Source organism: Lemur catta, chromosome 5, assembly GCF_020740605.2.
Source record: "Lemur catta isolate mLemCat1 chromosome 5, mLemCat1.pri, whole genome shotgun sequence".
NCBI lineage: Eukaryota > Metazoa > Chordata > Mammalia > Primates > Lemuridae > Lemur > Lemur catta.
In genome coordinates this window covers 108,385,849-108,398,630 of record NC_059132.1, presented here as the reverse complement: position 1 = coordinate 108,398,630, position 12,782 = coordinate 108,385,849, and the positions used below count along the sequence as shown (strand labels likewise).

General features: G+C 39.7%; 1 protein-coding gene across 1 annotated transcript in view; it reads right to left on the bottom strand.

Annotated features, from left to right (window-relative positions):
• HPGD (15-hydroxyprostaglandin dehydrogenase) overlaps positions 1-4,150 on the bottom strand; it is a 28,946-nt gene extending 24,796 nt beyond the window's left edge. The window contains exons 1-3 of the mRNA XM_045552479.1: positions 3,716-4,150; positions 3,312-3,435; positions 170-276 (exon numbers count right to left, since the gene is read on the bottom strand). Coding sequence (XP_045408435.1) covers positions 170-276; positions 3,312-3,435; positions 3,716-3,808 — 324 coding nt within the window. The 5' untranslated portion in view covers positions 3,809-4,150. The remainder of the gene's footprint in view (positions 1-169; positions 277-3,311; positions 3,436-3,715) is intronic.
• Between the last annotated feature and the right edge of the window lie 8,632 nt (positions 4,151-12,782).

Sequence of the window (12,782 nt, the reverse complement as noted above, 5' to 3'; positions counted from 1 at the left end):
ATGTCTTCCTATTTGTAAAAGGAAATGTTTTTTTCTAGTGTTCTGTAACTGTACTTTTTCTGTATTATAGGTCATTGTTTTGTTTCTGTGAATGTAAGACTCTTTTTTGCTTTATAAACATCATGCTATTAAATAATTTTAGCCAATAAACAGGACTATGATAGCTTACCAAATTAATTTGGAGAGTTTTTTCCCAATTTTTCTCATTATTCACTCCAGCATTATTGACCAAAATGTCCAATCTTCCAAAGTGGTCTACAACTTTTCTGAAAGTATCTAATTAAAAAAGAAAGGCATTATAGATACATTCTTATTTTCCATGTAAACATTTTAAATCACATCCTATGCCATGACATGGATTTTTATTTATCTACCCTCATGTGAAAGTTACACCCACGGGCTGTGACTTAATTCCTCACTTCTCACCGTGTGGTTTCTGGAGGAGCAGCATCAATCAGCCTTACCTTGGAGCTTGTTAGAAACGCGGAATCCTGCAGACACCCCAGACCTACTGAATTAGAATCTTAACTTTAATATAGTCTTAAATGATTTGTATGCACATTTAAGTTCTATAATCAGTAACTTTAGGGGATAAATTTTAGAGAACTGAGCATCCCAACCTAAGAGCTCTTTGAAGTCAGTTTGGGTAGCATCTCTCTGACCCTAAGAAGTTCTGTAGCTTAGACTATGACAAACAGCCTTTTGTAATAAGCTATATTATCTTCATAAAGTGTTATATTAACACAAGTTTTCTTGTATACTCAGATCCATTATGAGCATTTCAGAGAGTTTCCATATCGTACTAAATAAAGGTCTACTTTTCATTCAGTTGATTTTATTTGATGATTTTTTCCTCCATCTAACTATTCTTAGTACTTTGTATTGCTAATTGGTGTAAAACTATGTTCAACCAGGATAAAGTCTGCATGGATTTTGAGGCCTGAATGTCCAACCACATACCCAGTCCCTGCAAACTCTCCTTAGCCAGTGTAAACTAGGTTTTACCACCTTAATATTGACAGACTCATTTTTAAAAACAGCCGTTTACATTGTTCTATTGATTTACCATGTTTTGTTGGGCCTTTGACCATTCATTCTAGTTCTATTACTTTAGATTATAGGTAACAATTGTGGTTCTTTTTCCATAAGACAGAAATGTATTCTCAGATCTCCAGGTCAGCATATGAGATCTTTGAAAAAACATAGATCAACATAAACTTTATTTTGATTGAAATAAACTCATAGAATTATTAACAACCACTAAACATATTAGGGAAGACATGGATTAATCATTTCCCAAATGGATAAATTACTATGCAAGTTAATCACTAAAAACATTATCAAGACTTTCTAATATGCATCCTTTACACTTACTATACTAGAATAGGAAACAACAGCATAAAAACTGTTTACTTTTTCATGGAATTTTTAAATTGTTTCTTAAGATCTAAAGTTGTTTCCAGAAAAGGTCCTCCAGGAAACTAATTTTTTGTTTTTTTCCTTCCCTTCTAAGTATGTTCTACTCTTCATAACTCCACAGAAACAGTCCCCACCTCATGGGAAATTAGGTTGTTAAATATGTATGTCTAATTGCTTCTTTAATTTTCTTTCCTCATGCTGTTCTCCACTGCATTCCTGCATACTCTGTCCTTACCAATATATAATACACCATGTTCTTCCTGACAGCCTACTGAGTTCTGGGCTCAGGTGATTTACAATCTAGCTCTTGCTAATATTTATATGCTGTAGTACTCTTTATAATTTATCTAAACTCTCTGGGCTGCAATTTGTTCATTTGTAAAATGAGTTATGTCTAGATCATCTCCAAGAACCTTTTCACCTTTGTATTTTTATTATTTCAATGTGTCTAAAGTTTATAAAGTCATAGACAACATTAAATCCTGAAATTGGAAAAATCAGTGCCACGTTTTCCTTAGATGCAAATAAATGGTGATTTCCAGACAACATGTGGATTTCTCATGACCAACGTGCCTTCCCCTGGTCACTCATTATGTGTCTGAGTTTCCTCCTCCACAATCACTTATCCTTAAGGAATGTGTTTACATCCAAGGTACTAATTTTAAATACTGGAAGCAAAACAATTGAGGTTAAATGTCACATGTGAAACTACATAAATTAAGAGAAAAATGGCTTTCAGATTATCTATACTTTTCCTTATTCCATCAGCATGGATGTTGAGATTTGACCTGACTCTATCCTTGATCCAAAATATCACATGCAATCAACAAAATTATCCTCTGGCAAAATACGTTGCATTAGCACTGTGTTTACACATTGGCTCTACTCATGCTTGTAATCTTTGTTACAGGTCTTTATTAGCATTTTCAGATTTAATTATATAATTTTCTTTAAAACAATTTCTCTTAACTGTAGGTATGCTCCCTGCTAATACACCAGTCCATTTTCATTCTCTTACAGACTATTTTTATATTTTAAAATAAATTTATACCTCAGTGTCCCTTTAAGAACAGGAGTACTAGAGTGAACTTCATGAAAGTTATCTGACCCCTTGATTAAAAATGTCCCTAACAATTTACTCAGTCTCTTTAAACAAAACTTTGTGAAATACAAACATTTTACATTTCTATTTTTTCCCTGAAATTATTTGTTCATGCAAGTCTCTTGGGCCTCTATACAATCAAAGCTCTTATTGTCTATGTCTATATTGTTCTTGATATTTCACAAGTAGATTGGATTGTTTTAAGTAAGTAAGGCAGAAACAAGAAAGCATTGAGGAAAGGCTCATTGAGACGTTTCTTCTGCACCTCTAACATTGCACAGTGATTATTATTATTATTATTATTAAAGTACCATCTCTAGGGAAAAAGCCAGAGAAAATGTGTTAAAAACATAGTGCTTCAGCGATGATGATCCTTAAACTTGTATTCCAAAAAGTTTAAAAGGAAAACACTGCCACATTTGATTGTCATTGGACTCCAGCTTTCTGGGAGAAGTTGTTTGCTGAGTCCCTTAGCCTACTTTAACTTTCCAAGTTCCGTCTGAAATTTCAATCACTTAATGATTACTGTAGCAGCACTGTCTTTGAATACACAAAGGAATTTTGATTACATTATGTGCTGCCAAATGACTGAAAGGATTTCTCAAGCAGTCTTGCCTTTCCTTAGTTTTTGTGGCTCTCGGCTGTCAGTAGGAAACGTTAACAGTCCAAACTCTCTTTTGCAGCTTCAAGGTAGCTGCTCTGCAGGAGGGAGCCGAGCCGCCGGAGGCTGGCAGTCTGGCCAGGGCAGCCTTCAGGTCCTTGCTCGCTCAGGACACGCTCCTTGTCTTACCTCTCAGCTGTTCCTGGTCAGCCACATCGCACTGGATGAACAGTGTCTTCTGAGGTTCAAACTGCTCATCCAGGGCAGCTTTACACTTCACACCTGCTTCCAGATTCCAATCCACCAGCGCTACCTATAGACAAGAGAGGAGGAATCCAGGCTGAGCCTCACGCAACAGACAGACGGACAAACAATAAACAGACAAGGGGCTCCCCTCTTGGACCTGGCAGGCAGCAATTAGAGTTGGGTTCTCCGCAGCCGCCGTCGAGGTCTGCTCAGGGGCCACGGCCTCGCAGGTTCTGGAGGCGGCAGGTGGGCACGCGGGGCGCGGCCCCGCTCTCCCCGAGAGCCCCTGGCGCGGGCGAGTCTCAGGGCGGGTGGGCAGAAGTCTCCGCGCCTGGCCCCGCGCTTACCTTGGCGCCCTTGTGCAGCAGCGCCTCCGCGAAGGCTCTGCCGATGCCCTGCGCCGCGCCGGTCACCAGCGCCACTTTGCCGTTGACGTGCATGGTGGCTGCGGCTGCGGCTGCGGCGGGCGGGCGGTGGGCGAGCTCCGCGTCTCCGCGCGGCCGCGGCTTTTATGGCCCCCTGAGCGCGCGTGCACCCCGGCCCCGCGCTCGCCCGCCAGTGGGCGGGGATGAAACTGTCAAGCCAGCGCCGGGGAAGCCACGGCTGTGTCACCTGCCCCTGAGTGCTCTGGGCCGCCAAGCTTCGCGATCTTTGCCTCGGAGGCTCCCAGCCCAGCCCGGGTCGGAGCCTCTCCTGAGCCTCCGGCTGCGGCTGGCAGCGAGCCGACAGAAGCAAAGCAGACAGCTGATTTCCAAAAAAGAGTTTCCTTCGGTGTCCTCGAGACAAAGCCCACAGAAGGAAAGCAGAGCAGAGGCTTGGGAGCTGGGATACCTCCTCCCGCCCGCCCCCCACCCTCCCCAAGAAGAGAAAAAAAATTTAGGGATGTTGCTCTTTTGTCTCCAAAGTTTCGTGTGAGTTCCCATCTGGTGACCACTGGAGTGCGGGTGGGGAGCAGAGGTAGTTAACACTATTGTTTTTTACTTAGTTTTGTTTTTGACCAACTTGTACCGATATTGGAGATGAAGAGTGGACTGTGCTCTGACTCGAAAACCCTGAATCGTATCATTTCGAGGCTGGGACTTTAAGAATCCCTTTGGCACTGGTGTTTCTGATCAGTGTCAATGGTGTGTCATCTTGAGAGTGCCCCCGCGAGAACTGTCATCATCTACTTGCACAGGACTTCGAGTTGCTGGTAGCTTGGCAAATTGTTGGTTCAACAGAATGCTTACTCGTTGAGTCATACTCGCTTTGGAGGCTTGGAGTTAAGTTTGGTACAGAGGTTCCTCGCCCTCCAGGAACTGGAGTACTGGCTGTGTGCTGAGGGTTCTTCCTCTGACCTAGTCTCTTTTTCTCATTGGATCAGCTGCAGGCTTCAATTTTAATTCTATAAGCTTAACTGGTTGGCATTTATTTCCTTGAACAAAGAAATCTAAGCACTTGGGGGAAATGGAAGCTGGGCAAAAGACCTAGACTAACAGCAGAATGACTCCTTTGCATTATCTTGTCCACCTGCTTGCAGAAGGAGACACTGGGGCAGGTGACTGGCCCAGCAAAGAAAGGGTGTTTGGGGAGGCTGTGTAAAATATATGTTGTTGGTAAGCCAGTCAGCAAAGCCTTTAAAGTTTATTTGAAATTAGATCTTGAAAAAAAATGTTGAGAAATTGAGCTAGGAAGATAAGCATTTATATTCTGTCATGATAATTAAAATTGTGTTGTGAAGAGTAAATTGAGGTATCACACTGAAAGAGAACAGCAGAGGACACACACACACACACAAAAAAAAAAAGAAAGAAAGAAAAGAAAGAAAGAAAGAAAGAAAGAAAGAAAGAAAGAAAGAAAGAAAGAAAGAAAGAAAGAAAGAAAGAAAGAAAGAAGAGGAACAAACAAAACCCCAGCCCCTCTAACGGCATGCACAAAAGGAACAGTTCCTTCGTCAGGAAGGAACTGGCAAAAGAGACAGAAAAGAACTGCTGGCAGGACGAGGGAGTGTGTTGGGAGAGCAGAGTGTTGTAGCTCTTACGCGGAGAAATAGTTTCAAGAAGAAAGGAGTGGTTAACAATGCGTAGTGCTCTGATGAGTACAAGGGAAATAAGGGTGGACAAATACTTTGAATTTATCAGGACAGCAATTAGGATGGGTAAATTTGGAAGGCACAGAAACCAAATGGGTGACATGTAAGGAGAAAACGGCTGGTGAGAAGATAGATACTGCCCTGGACTCCAGACCAACAGTACGTGGAAAGAAACAGAGTGGAGAGTAGTTGGAAAAATTAGAGGGCAAATAAGTTTTTCTTTTAAGATAGGACAGGAGGATTGACTCAGATTAAAAGGCCAGGAGTCAAGGAGGGTGAGAACTAGAAGAACGGGAAGCAGTTTGGGGGTGGGTGGGTGAGGCGCGAGAGCATCAGCGTGACTTTGGATCTTGTCTCTGCTACTGACCAGCTGTGTGACCTTGGCCAAGTGGCTTTAACTCTCTCTGCCACAGATTTCTTACTATAAAGTAACAGTTTCTATAAAAATTTGGTGAAAATTAAATTAGGTAAAGCATATAAAGCACTACTACAGTGCCTGGCACAGAGTAATAACACAATAAATATTAGTTACAGCTTATTGCTGCTGAAATATTAATAAATAATACATATAAGATATAGAAAAATGTGAGGAACAGCTTTTTCAGAACATAGGAAGGACTGGGGTCTAGGGCATGGCTAGTACTCTTTGATCCTTTTCCTTCCTCTCAATTTCCACCGTCACTGGCTTTGTTCAGACCTTTATATTTTCCTGTCATAGCAACAGCAGTTAGCCTCCTGAATTATTTCTTTGCTCTCAAATTTCTCTTCTCTTTTTTTGTAAGGAGGGTTTTTTGTTCCCTTTTAGTTGACATATAATACTTATGCACATTTATGGGATACGGAGTGATATATCAATACATGTATACAATGTATAATGATCAAATCAAGGTAATTATCATATCTGTCACCCCAAACATTTATTCCTTTATGTTGAGGGTTAGGGATAGGGTTATCCTCTTTTCTAGGCAGGATATGGTGGCTCATACCTGTAATCCTAGCACTTTAGGAGGCCAAGGTGGGAGGATCACTTGAGCCCAGGAGTTCAAGGCTGCAGTGAACTATGATCCTGTCACTGTACTCCAGCCTGGACAACAGAGTGAGACCCTATCTCTTAAAAAAAAATCCTCTCTTCTATGAGCTCTAATTTTTGGCTCCAACATGTAAGTAAGAACATGTGATATTTATCTTTCCGTGCCTGACTTATTTCACTTAACTATCCCCAAATTTCTTAAATCCAATTCAGTTTCTACACTTTTCCCAGGAAAAGTTCTAAAATACAGATTTGATCATGTTTACATATTCTCATGTTTAAAATCCTAAATCTAAACTTCAGGGCATTGCATATGAGGCATTCTTGTGGCCCCTCTTTACACACTAGGAAGCGTGTGTCAGGTACAGATTGGGGATCCCTAATTCAAAAATCTGAAATATGAAAATGCTCCAAGATCCAAAACTTTTTGAGCATCAACACAAAAAGTGGAAAATTCCACACATAAATAGTTAATACAAACTTCGTTTTTTGCTCAGAATCATTAAAAATATTGTATAAAATTATCTTTAGGTTATGTGTATAAAGTGTATAATAAAGCATAAGTAAATTTTGTGTTCAGAGTTGGGTCCTATCCCAAAGATATCTCCTTATGTATATGCAAATATTCCAAAGTCCAAAAATATTCTTAAATCCAGAACACTTCTGGTCTCAAGCATTTGGATAAGGGACACTCAACCTGTATAACCTATGAATAAGAATGTTTTCACAAAATTATGTAAAAATGATTTGTCTCAGATTTAATTTAGTTTTAGCTAAGAATTCTGTTTTAATAACAAAAATCATTGTTATGATAGAAATATATAGCTAATGTAAATGAAATTGAATAATTCTATAAACATAGAAGCTGAGAAATGTGTATCAAAAATCACAAGAGGAGAGGGATGTGTTTACTGGGTAAAGAGTGTCTTTTTGGCTTTAGAACATATTATATATAATGTCCTGCAGATATTTTTAAGTCAAAATGTACTTCTAATATAAAATATCAGATCATTCTTACTAAAAAATACCATATCATGTATTTCTTCTAATCTCACTGTTGCATAAAAAGATAATAGCAGTATATTGGAAATCTCACCATCTTGTTAAAATTTTCCATCTCTTCTTGAACACATATCTCATATTTATCTGTACTTTTCTTCATTCTATATGTATTGAACACACACTTTGGGTGGTTCTGCACCAGATGCTGGAAGATAGCCAGAGGAAAAGATAGCCCTCTTTGAAGACACTCACAAGTAGTGAGCTGTGTCACTGTGATTGGTGTTTCCATGGTAGATTTGACAGCTGAGCAGGAAAACAGGTGAAGAAAGTGGGAGGAGAAGGATGCTTAGGGGAGCAGCTATCACATGGCCAAGGCCTGAAGGCTTGGAGGGTGGGGTATATTATTACTGACTTGTGGCTTCCTGGCGTATAAAGAGCTGTATTTGATTTAGCTTTTTGAACAAAGTTCTCTTAAAATGGAAACAAATAGAATGATGTAAAATTAAAAGGGATGATTATTCACTTAATGCAACTACAAGTATTGAGTACTGAACATTTACTCAGGAGCAGATATCACTTAATGATACAAGCACAGCCCCTGGAATCAGACTGCATGGATCTGAATCCAGCTCTATCACCTTCTAGCTGTGTGACCTTGGGCAAGTTACTTAATTTCTCTGAATCTGAGCTTCCTCATCAGTAAAATGAGGATAATGACAGTATCTATTTTATAAAGTTGTTGTGAAGACTATACTAAGTTAAATAAATACAAGTCAAGTGCTTAGACTAATGACTGGCACATCACAAATGTTATATAAATGCTATTATCATTAAGCACCATACATATATAATTGAATTTATTATTTACAACCAAATTGTGAGGTTGTTATTATTGTGGTCATTTTACAGATGAGGAAAACAGGCTTGGGGAGTTTGGGGAATTTGGCCAAGGTCACTTATCTAGAAAATTGAAGGAGGAGGCTTTGTCTCAAGGTGTGGAGGACTCCTGAGTAGTACTTCTTTTTTTTTAAATTAGACTTTTTATTTTTAGATAATTGTGGCTGAGCAGTACTTTAGCCATATCTGAATAGTAATTTGTTTAAGAAATACCAGTCAAAAATAGACTTGAATTGAAATCAGTATTCTTTGATTAAATAAATATTTTCACACACACCAGTGTCTGTTGGCTCAGTTCTGACCTGTTACAACAGCCCAGTCTTAACCTGATTTCTCCTCTATCTCATGCCCAGTGGTGAGCACAGACTGTCCAAGTTGCACTTACTCACAGGCCCAGGCTCAGAGAGAGGCAGATCACTCACCTGACAGATATGTTTACTCAATTTTTAAATGATTACATATAAATCAATACAAAAATAGGCTTTTTCATTTTTGAAGATGAAAACACTGCTGAAGGCAGTTTCTGTCATTACTGAAGTTTTTGTGTTCTTGTCCTGTCTTTGCTAGAAGGAGCTGACTATTTTTGAGTATCTACTATGATCTTATTTGGTATGTTATCTCATTTAATCCTTTTACCAACTCTGTAAGGTATTATTATCCCCATTTTGCAGATGAAGAAACTTTGCTTTCTTTTATATTCAGCTCTCTTAGATCTATATTCAAATGCAATCTCTTCCCTTTGCTAATTTCATGATCTGGGAGGGGTTATCAACCTCTCTGATCCTGTCCCTGTTTTCTGAGCTGTTAAATGGAGAATAAATTGACAGTCCTCAAAGCACCCAGAATGGTGCCTGACACACATCAATGAGTTTATTCTTATTAGGGTTCTTCCTTTGTGTTCATATTTATTTCTGGACTTAGAGATAAAAACTTAGTTGAAACTGGAGAAAGAATGATGGCAAAGATAGATTTTCAACTCTAGAACATAGATACTTCCAACTTTTCATGGTGTATTGGTTTGCTAGGGATGCTGTAACAAAATACTGCCAACCTGGTGGCTTAAACAACAGAAGTTTTAGAGTCTAGGACAACAGTTCTAGAGTCTAGGAGTCCAAGATCAAGGTGTTGGCAGATTTGGTTTCTTCAGGCCTCTCCCTTTGGCTTGCAGATGGCCACCTTCTCACTGGGTCCCCACATGGTCTTTGCTCTGGGCATGTGTCCCCCTGGTGTCTCCCTATGAGTCCAAATTCCCTCTTCTTATAAGGAGACCCGCCATATTGGATTAGGGCCCACCTTAATGACCCCATTTTAACTTAATTGCCTCTTTAAAGGCCCTAACTTCAAATACAGTCACATTCTCAGGTATTGGGGGTTAGGGCTTCAACACATGAATTGGGAGGGAACACAATTCAGCCCATAACACATAGATTTAGTAATTTGGAAACAGAAGTCTGTTTATTGATGGAAACTGATAGATGCATTAAGCATTGAGCCAGGCTTCTGGCCTGAAATTGACAAGGCATTCCTATGAATGGCAAGAGCTGGAAGGCAAGGGAAATGCGAGTAGAATTGGATGGTCAGGGTTACAGCTGCCACTGGTCATGCGGCAGTAATCTATGACAGGAAGGAGAGAAAAAGAAATTTATCTCTTACAGGTGTTTCAATATTGGCTGGTATCTATCAGTTGTAACCAACTATTCTAAAGTAACTCCTACTTACTGTGTTCTGTCTATATAATTTGTACAACTTATTCAACAAATGATTCTTGGTCATCAAAGATACGTTCTGCACTAGAACATGAGAACATGCAGTAAACAAAACAAATGGGCCTACCCCCGTGGAGCTTGTAAACTGGCTGGGGAGGCAGACAACAGTTTGGGCGCAAGCAGAGGCACGTGAGCTCCTGTCAGAGGGACGTCACACAGCAGGCGGGAGAGGCGAGTCTCCTGTACAAAGTGTTACTTCTCCTGAAACCAGAAAGGTGTTTAGGATTAGAATAGAGGGGCAGAGGGAGAAAGGGTAATGCAAACAGGGGGACCTGAAGATCCTAGGGCCTGGAAGAAATGGAGAACACTGTGTATTTGAACAATTAAAAGAAAGGCTAGAGCTTAAGATCTTGGTGGGGGTGAGGAAATGGCAGAAGATGAGGCTGGAGAAAAAGGCAAGTGCCAGACCTCTAAGAACATTGTAAGCCATGAAATGGATCTCAGATTTCATCTTCACACAACAGGAAGTTACTGAAAGGCTTTAAAAACTAGAGAGATATCTCAGATTTGGGGGTTTGAAAAATTATCTTCATTGTGCTTGAAGAATGAATTGCAGTTAGGGGGATAGGAACCAGAGCAACTGCATTTAGCCTGCTTTATTATTATAGAATCTGAGAGATTGGGAAGAAGCAAAGAAATTCAAGAGGCTCTGGTGAGAACATCAAGGGAAGGGAAAGCTCCATCGTGATGCCAACCACAAGAACGACTTGTCAGGACAGAATCAAGGGGAAGAACATCAGTGAAACCTCTGATGACAATCCCCTATTCACATCTGCATTTTCTGTTTTCGAGTTTGTTATACTCTTCATAATAACGAAAAAAATATGTACTATATAATACTGAATGTTAGCTTGTACATTTGGTTTTTAAATTTTGGGAAGGAAACTTCTTTGTACTTGGCTGAACTGTTCCATCTTTGGAAGGTTGTTTATTCTTTCTGAACTTTTGGGTTGTATTCTAGAAAATCCTTTAGGGCTGGCCCTTTTTTATGTTTGGCAATTTAACAATCTTGGTCAGAGATGGGTAATCAGATTAGTCTTTCCAAATTTCATAGTATGATGGGGAGGACAAAATGCAAGTTTTTTGCACTTAAAGGATTCCATGTACTTTTTAGAGCTTCCCATGCACAGTGGAGAGAACAACTTTATTCATTCTTTGATTATCCAATAGGAGGTCTTATCAGACAGGAAGACTTCTTGGGAGGGTCCCAGCAAAACCAACCTAAACCTCTATATACTCATGTGAATGACCAAAGTTTTCTGTGGAGGAAACACTTAAAGTCCAGATTGTGAGTATGTTACTCATGTGTCATTAGTGATTTGAGAATTTTTTGTAAAACTAGACCCTACTCTTCAGTACCTGGTACCAGGAGATGACAATTTTCAGAAGCCCAGTGCCTAGACTTTGATGAGACCCTTTTCGTATGTTTTTTCTATGTTTCATAAATTCTGGGGGTTTTTAAGGTAGTCTATTTAATAGCCTTTATAAATTAAGGTCCCAAAACATTAACCAGTGAATATATTTTTGGTTCTGAAAGTTAAAACACGCAGGAGAAAACTGGATTCAGAAATTTCTAGGAGCTGTGATGTGCAAGTCAGGAGAATTTGCTCTAGTTGAGGCCAATGTGAAGGAACTATGTGGGCATTCACAAAATCAAATCCTCACCTTCTCATCTATAACATTAGGGCTGAGAAAGCTGCTTGGCCTTCCTTACCCAGGCCCCCTCCTACCTCCTCCTTCTCTTTTTTCCCCACTTTCCCCTTTACTCTTGTGTGTGAGGGTGCAGGACTAGACTCTCAGAGCTCCTTGAACACTGGCTCAGGTGGATAATGGGATAGAGGAGGGCAGAGCTAAGAACACAGGTTGCTGTGTTCACACCTGCCCATCCCACACACCATATCCTCTCTGCTCTTGAAATATTGGTAAAAATCCATGTATTTCCCCCACCTTCCTTTTTTTTTCTTTTTTTTTAGAGACAGAGTCTCACTCTGTCACACAGGCTGGAATGCAGTGGCATGATCATAGCCCACTGCAGCCTTGAACTCCTGGGCTCAAGTGATTCTCCTGAGTAGCTGGGATTACAGGCACATGCCATCATGCTGGGCCACTCTTTCCATTTTTTATAGAGACAAGGTCTCATTATGTTGCCCAGGCTTGTCTTGAACTCCTGGGCTCAAACAATCCTCTCACCTTGGCCTCTGAAAGTGCTGGGATTATAGGCATGAGCCACCACGCCAGGCCCATGTAACCTTTCAACAACATACTTATTAATAAAATCATTAGAAAATATTATGAAGGCTGGCTATAACATTTGCTAATAGTATGAAATTTGCAATGTATGTCTCTGTTATTTTGGATCAGATAACAGTAACAAATAATGTATATTAGGATATGGAACCTGAACTGATCCTTTTCATGTCAGAGGCCTATTAATTTATTTCAAATGGGGACAGCTAGGTTAACTTTTAGGATAACAGAGAATTTATGCAAGTTATTATCATTGACCTGGAACTATCTTATATTTATGAACTGGTTTTCTCAAGATGACTGGAGAATAATAAGTGGTATTAGTTAAGTGCTTTACAGTTTATTGAGTACATTTTATGAGCATTCTCTCATTAATCTTGGAACATGCTGAAACTTCTGGA